The sequence below is a fragment of the Hyla sarda genome, chromosome 1 (genome assembly GCF_029499605.1).
Source record: "Hyla sarda isolate aHylSar1 chromosome 1, aHylSar1.hap1, whole genome shotgun sequence".
Lineage (NCBI taxonomy): Eukaryota > Metazoa > Chordata > Amphibia > Anura > Hylidae > Hyla > Hyla sarda.
The window spans coordinates 172819576-172838303 of record NC_079189.1 but is presented as its reverse complement, the minus strand read 5'-3'; the positions used below and the strand labels follow the sequence as shown (position 1 = coordinate 172838303).

Here is an 18728-nt window from a genome sequence, read left to right as displayed (position 1 = left end):
GATTGGAATTATATATGTGGAACACCTGTTTTGTAACCAATCACAGTTAGTTGTGATTCCTATATATATATGCACATTGTCACTTTGTTTGATATGCTTGAAAAAGGCAGTTTGTTTCCGAAACGTTGCACATGGATATCAAATAAAGTCTCACTCCATCTACAAGCTTGAGTCCTCAGCTGTTTGGTGCTGTATCCACTTTGGACGTGGGCTACTATCTCTTTTCCCTCTTATTAACCGCTATATTAAATACCTGGATTGCTGCTGTACTTACACAGTATATTGAGCTTTAAAACCTTTATAAAAACATGTTATACTTGTTGAGCCCTTCAATATGTGCAAGGAGATATGTATGTTTGTGTGTGTGTGTGTGTGTGTATAAAATTTATACTGTGTGTGTATGAATGTATATATACGATATATATATTGCAAATCTCTCTCCCGTGGGATTAAGTGTTTTATTTTATGTACAAGAGAACAATTACAATTGAACAGCGTATTCTGCTGTGGTAAAATGCCCCTAGACATCTTATCCCTTATCCAAAGAATGTCTGATTGTGGTGGTCCCACCGCTGGGGACCCCTGCGATCTCTTCCGCTGCACCCCCGTACAGCAGCAGCCTGGAGCTATGTTTGCTCTCTGGTTGATGACGAGCGTTACAGGGGACGGGGTATCGTGATGTCACGGCCCCACCCCCTTGTGACATCACACCCCGCCCCCTCAATGCAAGCCTTTGGGAGGGGTCTTGACAACCATCACGCCCCCTTCCATAGACTTGATTGAGGGGGCGGGGACATGACATCATGATACCCCCTCCCCTGTAACGCCCATCATCAGCCATGGAGCAAACGTAGCTCCAGGCTGCTGATGTACGGGGTGACAGCGGGAGAGATCACGGAGGTCCCTAGTGACGGGCCCCCTGCGATCAGACATCACCTATACTTTGAATAGGGGATAAGATGTCTAGGGGCTGAGTACCCTTGTAATAAAACATGCAGAGCCATACAAACAGACAAGGAAATTGGTTTTGGCATATCAGGGTAAACCTTGTTTTACGAATAAGGCTTTTTACGCTAAAACATGTCAACCCCTTTCCTTCATTTGGGTGGATCTGCATTTTGTATGACAAATACAGTGGAGATCAAAAGTTTGGGCATCCCAGGTAAAAATTTGTATTAATGTGCATAAAGATGCCAAGGAAAGATGGAAAAATCTCCAAAAGGCATCAAATTACAGATTAGACATTCTTATAATATGTCAACAAATGTAGATTTTATCTCCATCATTTACACTTTCAAAATAACAGAAAACAAAAAAAAAATGGCATCTGCAAAAGTTTGGGCACCCTGCAGAATTTATAGCATGCACTGCCCCCTTTGCAAAGCTGAGACCTGCCAGTGTCATGGATTGTTCTCAATCATCCGGGAAGACCAGGTGATGTCAATCTCAAAGGTTTTAAATGCCCAGACTCATATGACCTTGCCCCAACAAATCTGAAACTGAAAATAGTTGACGCTCACAAAGCTGGAGAAGGCTATAAGAAGATAGCAAAACTTTTTCAGATGTCAGTAGCCTCTGTTCAGAATGTAATTAAGAAATGGCAGTCATCTGGAACAGTGGAAGTTAAAAGCAAGATCTGGAAGGCCAAGAAAAATATCAAACAGAACAGCTCGCAGAAAAACAATTCAAAACCCACATTTGACTGCACAATCCCTCCAGAATGATCTTGCAGACACTGGAGTTGTGGTACACTATTCCACTATAAAGATATACTTGTACAAATATGGTCTTCATGGAAGAGTCATCAGAAGAAAACCTCTTCCATGTCCTCACCACAAAAATTTGCGTTTGAACTTTGCAAATGAACATATAGACAAGCCTGATGCATTTTGGAAATCAGTTCTGTGGACCAATGAGGTTAAAATTTAACTTTGTGGCCGGAATGAGCAAAAGTATGTTTGGTCAAGAAGGGAAACAGAATTTAATGACAAGAACCTCTGTCCAACTGTTAAGCATGGGGGTGGATCAATCATGCTTTGGGGTTGTATTGCAGCCAGTGGCACAGAGAACATCTCACGAGTAGAAGGAAAAATGGATTCAATAAAATTTCAGCAAACTTTGGATGCTAACTTGATGCCATCTGTGAAAAAGCTGAAGTTAAAGAGAGGATGGCTTCTACAAATGGATAATGATCCTAAACACGCCTTGATTACATCAAGAGGCGTAAACTGAATGTTTTGCCATGGCCTTCACAATCTCCTGACCTCAACATAATTGAAAATCTATGGATAGACCTTAAAAGAGCAGTGCGTGACAGACAGCCCAGAAATCTCAAAGAACTGGAAGACTTTTGTAAGGAAGAATGGGCAAAGATAAACAAGAATTAAAAGACTCTTGGCTGTCTAAAAAAAGCGTTTACAAGCTGTGATACTTGCCAAAGGGGGCAGTACAAGATATTAACTCTGCAGGGTGCCCAAACTTTTGCAGACACCATTTTTTCTGTTTTCTGTTATTCTGAAAATGTAAATGATGTAAATTAAATCTAACTTTTGTTGACATATTATAAGAATGTCTAATGTGTAATTTGATGCCTTTTGGAGATTTTTTCATCTTTCTTTGGCTTCTTTTTGCACATTAATACTAATTTTTACCTGGGGTGCCCAAACTTTTGATCCCCACTGTAATAAGTTCATGCGTCTTCTTGCATTTTGGATCATATTTCTCTAATCGCGCGTAGTGGGCTATTTGGCCGTCTGTGCGGACAACTGCATTTGAACAGGTTAGCTGGACAATTTTTGCACTAAATACAAGTTATTTGTGAATTATGCTGGAACTTTTGGCTTACTTAAAAATATATATATTACTCGATATCAGGCTTCCCATAGAACAGAGTTTAGAGATAATGGAAAAACAAACAAACATGTACATGTGTACTTGATTAAAGATTTAACTGTAAAGATATTGTTTACAGGTATTTTTACAGACAACTTCTCCTCTACTACAGTGGAAATAGTATAATGATAAAAAAGTCTATTTTCTGTCGTGAGGCAGCAACCGATCTGCTTGCTCTAAAGCAGAACACGAATTTGTACCTGTATATGAATCAGCTTCCAAAAGGAGCCGCTCAATCCAACTCACAGTTGTAAGTATTTGCGGTGTTGCAAGGAAATAAAGTTTACCTGTGTATTTTAAAAGGCCATGTCATGTAATGTACATATTCTATTTCCATTTTGTTCTGTTGCCTAAGGTATTCATATAAAGTGTTTGACAGATGATTAAATATTAACTTAGCCAGTTAAATCATGCAAAACATATTCTGAGAGATAGTCAAAAGAGTAGCAGATGGTGCCATAGGAATGTAACAGCTATATCAACATAGCATTTATAATTTGTACTGTCGCAACATCTTAAGATTAAGTCATATTCAGACTTCTAAATGAATCAGCAGGTACATAGGTCATTATTACAGGGAGCGCCTCCATGGGACAGATGTTATCTGTTTCATGTGTCAAGGGCACTTCGTCTGTCAAGTGTTGTGATGCTGTGACAATGCATATGCTCTATTTTTGTGTTCTGAGCACCACCAGTGATCAGCTGCTGAACTGTCCACTCTCTTGTGTATGCCGTCTAAAGGGACAGTGTTCCTATTCCCAAAGTGCCAGGCATCTGTCTGTCTTTGTGCAGTTTGCATTTTTATTAATTTTTTATTTTATTTTTTTCATTTTAACAACCTGAAACTTTATTTAAAGGAGTACTACTCCAGGATAGAAAAATGTATCCCCCATCTCAAGGACAGAGGGCAAGTGACAGACTGCGGGGGATTGCACAGGCAGCACTAACGCAGGAGGGTGATGAGCTGCCTCCTCTAGGAGAAGGCCACAGATTTAAGAAACTGCCCTGACTGCTGGTGAGGAGAAAGCACACAATTCCTCGAAAGGGAGAAAAGGTCTAGCGAGTCGTAGATTCCGACCCGTGGTCTCCACAAAGTGACGGAGTTGAAGGTACTGAATGTGCCTAGCCGGCGTGCGGAGGTGCTTCGGCACCAGGTCATCATATGGGTGCAATATTGTTCCCTCAAGGAAGCGCCATAGGGGGGGAGTGCTGGGGGAGCGGAGAGGCCAAGAAAGAAGCGCAATCTTCCCCAGTGGGAATATGGGGTTGCCAAGAACAGGTGTCAATGGGCCATCAGGGGATAGGATAACGTTTAAAGGTCCTGACCAGTTCCCTGGACACCCACGGTAGAGCATTGAGTTTACTAGCCGAGAGCGCCCCCTGGGGTAGCCAAGGATAGGCTGTGAGCTCAAATCCGGCACAATAGAGTTCCACTGCCACCCATCGCTTCGAGAGGCGGCCATGGAAAAAATCCAGGAATCTAGTCAGAGTAGCTGCGATATAATAAGCCTGGCAGTCAGGGACCGCCAGTCCCCCTGCATGCTTCCATCTGGTCAAAACCTGCCTGGAAAGTCTCGAAGGCCATCCCACCCAAATGAAAGAGCGGATCAACTTGTCTAGCTTATGAAAAAAGGAAGGAGGGATGGCAACAGAGACTGCTTGGAAAAGATAGAGTAAGAGCAGAAGGACATTAATTTTGAGAATATGGGCCCTACCGAGCCAGGAAAAGGTGCCGGCCGACCACTTCGCTAGGTCTCTCTCTAGGGTCGCAGACGGGGCAGGAAATTATGGGCAAAAGGATCGAGGGGATTTGCTGGGACATGAACCCCCAAATACTTGATCGACCTCGAGGCCCACTGAAATGGATGTTCCCTCCGCATGCGTGCCACATCAGCCTCAGGAAGAGCAACTTTCAGAGCCATCCATTGGACATGTTGACCCTATGATTGCTAAAGTGGGAGTAAAGCTTGAGAGCTGCTGGCAAAGAAGTGTGAGGGGAGGACAGATAAAGAAGCATGTCATCTGGGAATGCACATCTTCCCCAGGGAAAATTCCTTGATGTCCAGGTCGATCTGGAGCACTTTTCAAAGCTGCTCCATGCAGAGTACATAGAGGAGGGGAGAGAGCTGGCAGCCCTGGTGTGTGCCATTGCGGGGAAGAGAGAGAGCCATTGACTTGGGCTTGTGGGTCTCGGTACAGGGCAGCTATTCGACTCAGCATAGAGGGGCCTAAGCCTATCTGTGCCAGCAAAGCATCCATGAACCTCCAATCCACCCGATCGAACGCCTTTTCGGCGTCAAGAGAAAGAAGTATCAGGGTCTGTCGAAGGACAGAGGCCCTGTGCACTAATGAGAGAGCTTGCACTGTTATCGTGCGCCTATCTAGATCAGAGAAAGCCAGATTGATCAGGGTGGATGAGAGGCCCAAGTACAGCCGCCAGGCCGTCCGCCAGCAATTTCGCAAACCATTTAGTGTCTGTGTTGAGGAGAGAAATGGGGCGGTAGCTCGCGAAAAGATTAGGGTCTCAAGCCTCTTTGAGTATGACCGGGATGTAGGCACTAAGAGAAGAGGAAGGGAGGCCCAGCTCCGGGGAAATGCAATTAAAAGTCCTACAAAGGATGGGGAGCAGGTCATCTCTCAAGGATTTAAAGAATTTAGCTGTGTACTCATCAGGTCCCGGACTCTTGCCCAAGGGCAGGTTAGTTATTGCCTGCGCTATCTCTTCCTCTATGAATGGGGCCTCTAATGCTTCAATATCGTTATCGGACAAACTAGGGAGAGCAGTCTGCTGGACATAGTCCGAAAGAGAGAGGGGTGGCAACGGTGCTGGGGGAGGCGAAGTGGGCAAGGGGAGATTATAAAGATTAGTGTAATACTGCTGAAAGGCCCGAAGTATGGCTGGAAGGTATGACTTCCCACCCCCTGGAGTGCAGATGGACAGGATATACAATGCCGCCCGCATATCCCGAAGAGCCCTAGCTAAAAATCTGCCCGGTTTATTTTCCCACTCGTAAAAGGCCCTGGAGCACCGCTGGCGATACTGCTTATACGTGTCATTCAGCAGGGCATGTATTTCATGTCACATCTTAATGAGATCCCTCAATGTAGATTCCTGTAAGGACAGTTTATGCTGAGCTTCTAAGACACTCTGCGTCTCGAAGAGGCACTGCAACTTTATTGCCGTGACTAATCAGGACCTCGCCTCAACACACTTTTGAGTGCCTCCTACTTCATTGGAAGTGGAGTTTGGTCTTCTGCATGATTGGCTTGAAAGTTGGTGATGGCTACTTTCAGATCCGACAGAGTCAAGAACGAGGGACTCATTAAGACTCCACGAGAACTGCGGGGTGCTGACAGAGGGGATGTGGACCGGGGCATGATCTGAGAGGAAAAGATTCCCTGTCTGTAAGAATGGGCAGGTAGTAGTGGGGCATGAAGATATAGTCTAATCTACTGTACGTCCCGGTGGAGGGGGGGGGCTGGAGTAGTGAGTGTAGTCCCGGTCCCCCGTATGCTGGAGACAACACACAGCTGCAAGGAATGTAAAGTAACCCCCCGACCTATGATGGCCCCGACATACGATAATTTCAACATGCGATGGCCTCTCAGAGGCCATCGCATGTTGAAGGCAGCATCAACATACGATGCTTTTGTATGTCGGGGCCATCGCATAAACGGCTATCCGTCAGCGCAGAGTGCTTCAGCTGCTGCCGGATAGCCGTTTACGGTGCCCCGTGTGCTCCGGTGATGTTCTCCTACCTGTCCTCGGGGCTCCGGAGCGTCATCTTTACGATCCCCTCCATCACCGTCGCTCTCCATCATCGTCATCACGTCGCGTGCACGCCGTCCCGTCATCCAATAGGAGTGGCGTGCGTGCGTAGTGACGTGATGACGGCGGCGGAGAGCGAGGATCCCGGGGAAGCAGAGACGTCCGGAGTGTCGGGGACACCACGGAACGTGGCGAGAGCGGTGGAGGGCGACATCCAGGGCAGCGGTGACAGGCCGGAGCGGCAGGGACAGGTGAGTACAGCTTCCTATACTTTACATTGCACAGATCCCCCAACATACGATGGTTTCAACAAATGATGGTTCATTTGGAACAGGTTACCATCGTATGTTGAGGGACCACTGTAGTTGTCGCTTAAGCCTACTGAGCTGACTATAGGAGATAGCTGAGTGCTGTGAGGATGTGTCCAGTAGAGGATGATTAAAGTCGCCGCTCAACAGCAACATGCCCTGGGCATAGGTGGAAAGATCCTCCAGGGTCTGTGACAGAAAGGGAACCTGGGAACAATTAGGTGCATATATAGTCGCCACTGTCACCACCTGGTCCAAGATCGTGCCTTGCACAAACAGATACCGGCCTTCCGGGTCTTCTCGGATAGCTTGAACGCTGAAGGGTAAACGGTGAAAACTGATCTAAACCCCCTTCGAGCGGGATTCTGAATTGGGAGCATGGAACCAGGTGGGGAAGTAACGACTAAGCCTATCCGAGACATGACCCACTTTAAAATGTGTCCTGGAGACACAATATCCTAACCTTCTGCTTATGCATATGATATAGGATCTGTTACCTCTTGTCCGGGATGTTGAAGCCCTGAGAAGAGAGTGAGAGAAAACAAAGGGGGGGGGTTAAAGGCAAAAACAGCAATAAGCAAACAAAAAAAGCAAGTGTTCTTGCAAGGTATCACTAATGGCAGAAAAAGTCTGTCTGACAAACAGGTGTACTCAATATACACTAACCGTAGGTGGGGGTAATATGAGAGAATGCAATATATAGAAGAAATGATATCACACTCACCAATACTGCAAACTTCTTCCTTTTATGGTTACTCACATGTAGGGAACAGAGACATACAGCGATGGGGGTGTACACATAAGAGGTGATCGCAATTTCGTGCCTGCCGACACTTCCTCTGGCCTCAACACACATCATTATGTCACTTGGGGGGGGGGGGGGGGGGGCGTTTCAATACTTCTGCACATCATTAACCATATAAGGGCCAGTAAATACAACAGTAACAGTGAATATAAAAACCATTGAGACATCAAGTTTCATTATTAATTTGGCTTCTTATTGCAACAAGTTCTTATTTCTGTCTTCTCCTTTCCTTGGTGGGTTAACTCTTTCGAGTCCTGCAAATTTCAGCACAGACTTGTCTGTTCCATGTGCCTCTATTACGTGGAATATAAGCCTCGGCGCTCCTTTACCAGATTTAATAGAATAAAAATGTTCTCTGATTCTAATAATGAGCTGCCTGGCTGTTTTCCCAATATAATAGTAACCACACGGGCACACTACCACATATACTATGAACGCTGTCCTACAAGTTATCAACTTGATTCACTGGTTTCCTCCTAAATTCAATGTTTTACATCCCATATTGAATTTACAAAAATTACAATTATGGTACCATTTTTGTTAGCCAGCTGTCTTTTTTGTTTTCTTTTATTTTCAGTTTGTCACCTATGGTCCTGTTCTTCCTATAAGTTATTAGTGGTTTCCTGTTCACTGCTGCTTTGATGTCTGGATCACTCTCCTGCATGTACCAGTTTTTCCTTATAGCTCTCTCTACAGCTTGATTGTTTGAGGTGTTTTGAAATGGATGCGGGTGTACAGGCTCTCGACATCCACTGACACCAACCAATATTCTGTCTGACAGACAAAATTATCCAGTATTTCAAGTGACTCATAAGTATCTTTTATATACAAAGGAATCGATGGCAGTGGTCTTAACAACTATTCTAAATATTGAGTTAGTGCCTCGGTCACTGAGCCGATTCCCGCGACTATAGGTCTTCCAGGGGGTCGGTTCAGTGGCTTGTGAACTTTTGAGAGGAAATACCAGTTAGCTGGAACCGGGTGAGATGGCAACAGTTTTTCTGCTCTATTGGAGGAGATCATATTTCTTTCTACACTACCTCTGAGCAGTGTGCGTAGATTATAAAGTGGGGTCACTGGATAATTTAGTATACACTTCTTAATTTTCTAGTTGTCTTGAAGCCTCTTCTTTATAGTACTCATTACCACGACACTCCCTCCTTTGTCTGATCTGCTAATCCGGAGATCTTTGCGGAATTGTAGCCATTTAATGGCTCTATTTTCTTTGTCGCTAAGGCTATTCTGGGAGCAGGGTATATCAAAGCTTTAATATCGCTAATAACTGCTCTAGAAAATAAATCTATTTGACTCCCTGGCTGTACTTGTGGAGAAAAATTGGACTTAACTCCTCATAAATGTTTCGTGTTAAACAACAGTACAGCATTCACTTGTGTCATATCTATTTTCTGGCATGTCTGCCAATAATCTAACGCATCCTTGCTCAATCTCATCAAATTCATGTGTTATATACACCCCCGCCACTGTATGTCTATCTCCGTTCCCTACATGTGAGTAACCGAAAATAAAGTAAGAAGTTTGCAGGATTGATGAGTGCGATATTTCTTCTATATATTGCATTGTATGAACTTGCCAGTTCGTATGTCAGCACCATGCAATACTGCAGGACGAGGATACTACAACAGTGGAGGGAAGTGTTGATACGTACCTGACTAGAGCAGTGCCAGATTGCATCACACCTGTGCTGGACTGGTAACATGAGAGGAGACAAGGCGCTAGAGGAAGGCTGTCTAATATGTAACAGGTTAATCTATCAGCAAGGGTGGACGCTAAAGTCCGTCCACGGCCGTGACTAAGTATTAGCAAGGGCCCAGAACGGGGCCACTCAGTACAACTGGTAGGGGGAGGGAGGCTTAACATTGCTAAGGGAGGCTAGGAGGTAGGGGGCACAGGTAGGGGCAGAGACACTAAGCCGAGGAGGGGGGGGGGGTTGGCATGAAACGTCATCAGGGGCATTCCGTGGGGAAGTCTCTACACAAAAAATCAGCTGGTGTCCATGCTTGGACAAGGTAGGACTCTGGAGCTCAGAATTCCGTGGAGGGTCCCGCCGATTGGTGGCGTGATCTTCGTTGACGCTAAGGCATCGGCCAACCAGGATTAGGGCGCCTAGCAGAGGCCCGTTGTGAGGGTCTGGAGACTGGAGGAATAGTATAAAGGTCCTTCAAAAAGTCAATCCAATCCGGGAGAGACATGGGTAGCAGGATCAGGGTATGTGATCAAGGAAGGTGGTTTCCTGGCCCCCCAGCACCATTTAGAGGACAAGTCCTTGATGAGGGAAGTCCCTGCTCCTGTTACATATCCCCTGGGGTTGGTGCTTATACAGAGGGGGACAGCTGGGTGGTAGGAGAGCCCTCCGGACTCCTAAAGAGCGATGGGAAGCTCTGTGAGGAGGATATGGCCCTTTCCCCCATGGCAGCAGGGGAAAGGAGGGCAGCTCTCGGTCCAGTGGGGGCAGCATCATAGTGTCTCTCCGTGCATGTACCTCAGCTCCAGCAAATGCTAGCTTGAGTGGCTCCATCCATCTCTCAGGGCTGGTTGAGGGGGAAGAGCGGCGATGAATGGCGTGCCGCAGGGGAGCCTGGCTGTGCCTCAGGAGTCTGCGCCTCCACTGTGTGTGCGGGCTTGTGCTGAGGCAGCAGCGGGATCTTACTACTCCCAGCAGGTCCGTCCAGTATGCTGGGCTGGCAGGGGGTCCCTTGGATGCCGGCGTCCTCATTGGGAGATGTCTCTGTTGCGGTGCAGCGCCCGTGCTCTGTCTGCTGACCGGGGGAGAAGGTGCGCGCGCTGCCTCTGCAGGAGGCTCCCTTGCCATCTTGGATTGCAACGGCATCAGGCCCGGTTGCTCCGAGAGCCCCCGATAGCAGGCTGAAAAAGCTTGACATCGGGACCGGGGGCTTCTGGGGGTGGTCCCTGTGACTTGTGGCTTCTACCTGACCTACTGTTTCCCATGAAGCAAGCTGAATTCCCCCTGTACAGCGGCCATGGAGACGGAGCTCAGCAGACCTCTGACCGATTCCTCACATTTTTAATTTGTTATGAAATTGTTAATGTGATCTAACACAATGTGGAAGATTTATCAATCAGCCTGAAACCCTAATTGACTGACTGTTTTTCCCCACAACGCCAATCACAGCTCAACTTTTGAATCTTAACAAGCTCTTGCAAAATGAAAGTTGAGCAGTGATTGGTTGCTATGAGGGAAGACCAGACAAATAGGGTTTCAGGCTGATTGATAAATCAGGACCAGAATGTGTAAGGCATTTGTGTGGCACAACCTCAAGTTTTATGAAGTCTTAAATTGAAGCAAATGGGTATCGCTAGCTGATCATAAAAGGTATGGGATAAGGGTTTTCCTGGCCTTTTTTTTTAATGATGGCCTGTTTTTACTGAACCCAGCTGCTTGTCAGACCTGATAGTAGGCCATCCATGAAAGTTCCAGAATACCCTTTCAAGGCCGGGTTAACCAATAAGCGTACTGAAAATGTCTTTCCATGTGTGCAGTTCACACTGAATTGTGCATTCATTTTAAATCTGCTAGAGTAAGAAATCACTTATTCCAAGCATACTGCATATAATGTTACTTATTCCAAGCAAACTGCATATGCCAATTGGCCCCATTGAATGGAGCTATTATGCATCCATGATATGAATATTTTTCAGAAATCTGTGACTGTGTGTTTTTTGTTTAGTTTTTTTGTCCCATATTGCACTGCACATTTCTCACCTCAGAAAAAAACGCCATGTTAACATACCCCAAGAGCAAAAATTCCTCTTGCTTCAGAGTGCTAGAATTCTGAGGTATCATGTTGGTCACTCAGATATTTGATCATACTAGATCACTGGTGCTTTTGCCATTACAAGCGTACAAGATATGTACAATAGTGTTTGATTTCTTGATATTGTCCATTGAGTGCAGTGTGAAAAATATTTGCAGTAGTACAGCATATAGTAACAAAGTTGTAAATGGATTGGTTACAGCTGTGTGAGCTTGCATTAATTTAAATTCAGTTAAAGCTATTCTACCTATTATGTTGATATGTGCTCTTGAAGATTTAAACATTGAACATTTAAATCATCTATATTTTTTTCTTAGTTTACACAATCTTATATAAACACTTATTAAAAAAAAGTAGAGTGCTTTGCAAGATCTTACAGAATATTTTTCTTTTGTTCATTCTAGAATTCTTAGTCCCCTTTCACTGTCTGCGCTTGAAACAAATGACCGATTAAGCCTTCATATTTCAGTGGAGGGGAAGAATTATCCTGTAGCCTACTTCCCTCATGACATTACTGCTACTGTAATCAGTATGTCTCCCACAGACAAGCTAACAAAATGGGAGGTTCTTGGAGTTCAAGGAGCACTTTTAAGCATCTTCATTCAGCCAGTCTACATCAGCAACATTATTGTGGGTAGGTAGTAAATCCTGGAAAACCCTTAGCCACATAAACCACTCGTTCCCCATATTGTTGGGACCTGAGTAGAACTGATGCCCAGTATTGATTTGTAACCTTTACCATCAAGTCACTTTACATAAGACCAGTTCAGTAAAACATTTTTTAGTTTTTTTCCTCTCTAATGTTTCAACCCCTTAAAGGGGTGGAAAACGTATTTATTTATTTTCAAATCAACTGGTGCCAAAAAATGTAACAGATTTGTAAATTACTTCTATTTAAAATCCTAATCCTTTCAGTACTTATTGGTTTTGCTGTATATTTTATGATTTTATGATAAAATGAAAGGTGTCATTACAAACTAAAATTGGTTGCGCAAAAAAAAGCCCTCATATGGGTCGTAAGAAGGAAAAATAAGAATTTTAGGCTCTTAGGTGAGGAGGAAGAAATGAAAATGCATGCGAAAATTAAGCTAGCTGCGTCCTTAAGGACCAAAAGGGCTGTGTCCTTTAAAGGAGTACTCCGGTGGAAAACACTATTTTTTTTTTTATAATCTGGTGCCAGAAAGTTAAACATATTTGTAAATTATTTCTATTTATCTTTCCAGTACTTATCAGCTGCTGTATGCTACAGAGGAAGTCGTATAGTTCTTTTCTGTCTGACCACAGTGCTCTCTGCTGACACCTCGGTCTGTCAGGAACTGTCCAGAGTAGGAGAAAATCCCCATAGCAAACCTCTCCTGCTCTGGACAGTTTCTGATATAGACAGATGTGTCAGCAGAGAGCACTGTGGTCAGACAAAAAAGCACCATACAACTTCCTCTGTAGCATACAGCAGCTGATAAGTACTGTAAGGATTAAATAGAAGTAATTTCAGGGGTGTGGAAATAAAAAATACTTGTCCAAGGGACTAAAACGGAACACAGTCTACTTGTCCCTCATGGAAATCCACTTGTCCTGGTAGACAAAATAATTTCAACCAAAATAATACGTAAATAAGGTCTTGATTAGTTTTTGCATTTTCATTTTTCCTCCTCGACCCATAATAGCCATAACTTATTTTTCCATCTACAGACCCACATGAGGTTTTTTTTTGTGAGACCAATTGTACTTTGTAATGACACCTTTCATTTTTTCATAACTTATGCTCTGAAACCCCAAAAAAATTATTTGAGGTGAAATTGAGAAAAAAATACAAAAAATTATTTTCGCCATTCACCTTGTGGTAAAACATAAATGTCATTTTAAAACTGTATGCGAAGAAAATAGGAGAAAAGGGACCAACGGATTCCAGGCGCTGCTTGCTCAAACACCATAGGCAGAGGTTAATAGTAAAAGATCCTTGCAGGGATCATATTTATTATTAAATTAGTAAAATTACAGATGACGCGTTTCGGGAGGATCCCTCCCTTCCTTCCTCAGGGTCTGAGGAAGGGAGGGATCCTTCTGAAATGCGTCATCTGTAATTTTATTATTTTAATAATAAATATAATCCCTGCAAGGATCTTTTGCTATTAACCTCTGCCTATGGTGTTTGAGCAAGCAGCGCATGGAATCCGTTGGTCCCTTTTCTCCTATTTTCTTTACATGCTACTACAGGACAGGATCTCCTGAGGACCCTCCGGCTGAGCAGCCTGCTTCACCTTTTATACCTCTATCAGAGGTGATATGCAATTTATCCTCCACTCCAAGGTGAGCGGCCACCTATAAGGTGCTACACTATTTTATATCCTAAGGGTAATACATGAGGCGCCGTTCGCGGTCTTCTTTTTTCTCTATATTTCCACATTTTAAAACTGTAGGTCAGCCCGATTACACAAATACCACATTTGTTTAGTTGTCATGTTATACCAATGTAAAAAAAATGTTTTTCTTATTTTTGAAAAAATTCATGACCCCTATAACATTTAAATTTTTCTGTATACTGGGCTGTATGAGGGCTCATATTTTTTAGGCTGTAATCTGCTTTTTATGTGCAGCAGGTGTGGTCAGCCAGTTCACTCCCACGTCCAGCCAATGCAAGAAAAGGTGTGGACGCACCCAGAAAACTGTAAACAAGAATTTCCAGCACGGCAGCTTCTCTTATGAACTTCCAGCTTTATTGCAATATAAATAATCCAACACACAGGACAGGAGAATGGTGACCTTAGTCATACAACAATGGATTAAAAACCAGAACCCTGTATAGGGAGAGGAAGCTGGCTTGATTCCAAACATCTGTGGAACCCGGTCAGCTTAACTCTACATACTCTTAATAGACAGTGGGGGAGATTCTCAAAGAATTTTGCGACAAAAAAAACACAATTTCGCTCCAAAATTTGGGCGTGAAAAGTATTGACCACATTTTCAAAGAGCTTTGTACCACAGTTTACACTGTTCACGTCAGTTTTGTAAAAGTGGGCGTGTCCACTTATATTGTCTGCTTTCCATGATATTTTCAAAGGGGTGAGAGTCCAGTTTACATCAAAAATTTCACACCAGCTTTTTGATTTGGTGTGCCTTGGTGTCAACATCCCATATAAAAGATGATGAGAGATAACCACACCCTATTCATAGATGGAAAGCAGTGAGACATCAGGATCGCACGTTTATATGAAAAAGCTGTATATAAGGCAGAAAAAAACAAATATATCAGTGTCTAGTTATAATATAACTCAGTGTGCGTATCTGAGGACTCAGTAATGAGTAACAGTATCCATACGTTTATTGAGACTGTGAGGGAAGCGACTACCCAATTTTAGAATCCAAAATATTTTGCGATTTAAGTAGCTTGCGTTTAGTATCCCCTCCCCTCAAAGGAACCGTGACACGCTCCAAACCCTATATAACACCTACAGTAAGTGCGCGAGGCACAAGAAAAAACCTCCAAACAATAGACAATTTGAAAAGATTAAAATATTCTTTATTGATATGAAAAGTAACGTTAAAAAAGTACATATAAGGAATCACACAAAGGGACAATATAATGGGGAAAAAACGGGATACTGAGGTGAAGGTCCTGATCACATAGTGAACTGTATGTCTGAATAGAATGTAATGCTACAAGAATAGATCACCACTTTGCATGTATGGTGTATACATGAATAGTAAGAGGTAAATACCAGCAAAGGGTTTAATGTATAAAGTATAAAGTGCCACAGTGCAAACAGCATATTATTTTAAGGCTAAACAGCTCCCATAGTTAAACATATGCAGAGGACTGAGGCTAGAGAGACAGAATAGAGTACATTAGTGCAAGTAAGAGAAACCACTTTGTGAGAGAGATGTATCAGCAGACACATACAGTGAAAACAGGATTCACCCCAGCTCCACACCACCCCTCCGACGTGTTTTGCCGGGATAGGCTTTATCCAGGAGTTTATCCAGGACTCCTGTATAAAGCCTATTCCAGCGAAACACGTCGGAGGTGTGGTGTGGAGCTGGGGTGAGTCCTGTTTTCACTGTATGTGTCTGCTGCTACATCTCTCTCACAAAGTGCTTTCTCTTACTTGCACTAATGTGCTCTATTCCGTCTCTCTAGCCTCAGTCTGTGGCACTTTATATATTTAACCCTTTGCTGGTATTTACCTCTTACTATTCATGTTTGCACTGTGGCACTTTATACTTTATACATTTAACCTTTTGCTGGTATTTACCTCTTACTATTCATGTATACACCATACATGCACAGTGGTGATCTATTCTTGTAGCATTACATTCTATTCAGACATACAGTTCACTATGTGATCAGGACCTTCACCCCAGTATCCCGTTTTTTCCATTATATTGTCCCTTTGTGTGATTCCTTATATGTACTTTTTTAATGTTACTTTTCATATCAATAAAGAATTAATATTTTAATCTTTTCAAAGTGTCTATTGCTTGGAGGTTTTTTTTTTGTGCCTCGCGCACTTACTGTAGGTGTTATAATTTCTGATAAACCTCCACTTCTATATATTTTGTGCTGGAGCCTACATCGGGGAACGGGATTTTATAGGTTCATCAACGCTCCAAACCCTGCAGAACACTGATGGAGTTCTTCATAACACCACAGCATATGCATCTGCTGTGTCCACAGTGGTAGGAGCCTTGGTGTGCCAACCAAGTAGGTTTATTAGTGGTGTTATGAACAAAAAGACTCAGAGACGAGATCTGCCATATAGTGGGGACCCTACTTGAACTACACCTATATCAATATTTAAGCACTTCCTTGTATGCCACATCAGATGTAATAAATGGCATGTATCCATGTGTGATGTTACAAATCTCTCTACTCCTCACTGAAAGTCGTAAAAAATTTGATAGGTGGTGTTGTTTTATCCACAGAAGCCCCGGGTTTATTTTTAGTATTAATAAGATCTGTTCATGTTCTACCTGAGGCCACTCTGATACCTCGATCAATATCCCACAGCAATTCCTGCGGATCTGGATCATCTCCCCCGTCGGAAGGTTCTGGACAACAGTGGGGGGGGGGTTGGCACGAAGCAGCATGTAGTATAGCATTACCTGCAGTGCTGTTCCTGTATGTGGATGTACTGATTTTTTGCTTGTCCATGTCACCCCTCATGTGAAGGTCCAGGAAATCAACTTCTACACCAGTAAGCATGACTTTGAAAACAAAGTTACATCCATTGTTATTCAGATGAGTGGTGAAGTCTGGTACGGCCGCTACATCAGATCCCCAAATGAATATGAGGTCATCTATGTAGCGGCCATACCATATAATAGAGGAGCAAAGTAGATTATGGGGGCAGAAAAGTGCACCCCCCCCCCCTCTCCCACCAACAAATAAATATGTTAGGGAGAGAGAGGGAGAATTTCACCCCCATAGACGCTCCTGTTACCTGTAAATAAAATTGTTTGTTGAACATAAAAGAAAATTGTGGCCCAAAAGAAATTCTACCACAAGCAGGATGTACTCACAAAAACCCTCAGGGTATTTGGCATATGTAGTCAAGAACCAAGACAGGCGCAGTAAGCACTAGGTGGCGTGGAATCACCGAATACAAGGCTGAGACATCAGCCGTAATCCAGCTGTATGACTCCTGCCACCTTATCTGGTGAACAACAACTAGCACATGCTTACTGTCTTTTAAATACCCAGAAATCATCGGGATCCAGGGTTGAAGCATGGCATCCAGCCACGAGCAAATCCTCTCGTTCAGGGAAGAAATCCCTGCCACGATTGGCCTCATGGGCGGGGGGGAAAATTGCTTAGGGGCCTTAGGGAGCGAGTGGAATATAGGGATCACAGGACTATCTATAATCATGAATTCTGCCTATTTTTTTACTAATAAATCCCCCACACGCTCCCAGCTTCACAAGCACCTGTAACTCCCGACAAGGGGGTGTGTGGGATCACTGGACAGAGGACCATACGTATGAGTATCTTGTAGCATATCCATATTAAGTTTACAGTATAGGCCACTGTCCAAGATCACCACTGCTCCCCCCTGTCGTATCACAATATCAGACATCTCTCTGAGTGGTTTCAAGGCTTGTCATTGTCTAAAGGTGAGATTATGTTTACTACTAGACTTCTTGTGTGTTAAAGATATCCGTTCCTTCTACACCACATCCTGAAATTGATCTAATATAGGTGTTCGTGAGGAATTAGAGGTGGAGAAGTCAGGGATATCATTAGGAGATGACAGATGAAACATCTCCTGCAATTCGGAATCGGCGACCAGCTCCACCAATGTGGTAGCAGTCGATGAAGTGTGAACATTGACATCACTAGAAATGTTATCATCCATCGTACCCAAGAACTGTTTAGGCACAGAGCCATTATGCTCGTTTATAGAGGAAACAGTATCATCCAAAACATTAGACACACTGTTAGCTGTAATAAAATGCTTCCTAATTGTGATATTCCTAACAAAGTGGTTAACATCTAGCAGTGTTGAAAAAAAATCTAAATAGTGAGACTGAGAAAATGAAAGTCCTTTAGACATGACATCAATCTGTTCTACGGTAAACACTTTAGCAAATAGGTTAAATGTTGGAACGTCCACTACCTCCTGCTGCACCGGGTGTTCCTCGCTGCGGGGATGGTGTTTCCTCCCCGCCTGGCAGCGTTTTTTTGTCCTCGTAACAGACAGTGTAGACTCTGAGTTTGTTGCCAGGGTTGAAGACGCTGCGTTTGGAGTAAGTGTGAAGTAGCAGTAAAAAAGGTTGGGGCGCTCTCTCGTGGATGATGGGGGCGTGGTAAACTTGTCAAGAACCACTGCACTCTGGGTGGTGTGATGTCCCGCCGAGGTTATCAACAGGGACAGCACCTCACCTGGCGAGTGCAAAGTGGAAAATAATAACGGCAGTTGTATTGCTCGAGACACCCTGTCCGTGGCCGCGAGGGGGTACGGAAATATTACAACCAGGAAGAGGAGAGTAGAAAATGGGGATACTAGACGAGCGCTACTGCTAGAATAAAAAGGATGCGGAACGCCAATAAATCACGGGACAGTTTATTGTGGTTTAGAACAAACGGACAACGCGTTTCGGCACCAGCATATGCCTTCTTCGGGTCCATAAAATAAATGATTTCGGCGTCCTGAAGACTATGGTGT

At 43.8% G+C, this 18728-nt stretch overlaps 1 protein-coding gene across 5 annotated transcripts in view; it reads left to right on the top strand.

Moving 5' to 3' along the window:
- ADAD1 (adenosine deaminase domain containing 1) overlaps window positions 1-18728 on the top strand; it is a 190310-nt gene that overhangs the window by 160852 nt on the left and 10730 nt on the right. For all 5 annotated transcript variants that reach the window (XM_056564051.1, XM_056564067.1, XM_056564044.1 and 2 more), the window contains 2 exons: window positions 2972-3142; window positions 11973-12202. In XM_056564051.1, coding sequence (XP_056420026.1) covers window positions 2972-3142; window positions 11973-12202 — 401 coding nt within the window. The remainder of the gene's footprint in view (window positions 1-2971; window positions 3143-11972; window positions 12203-18728) is intronic.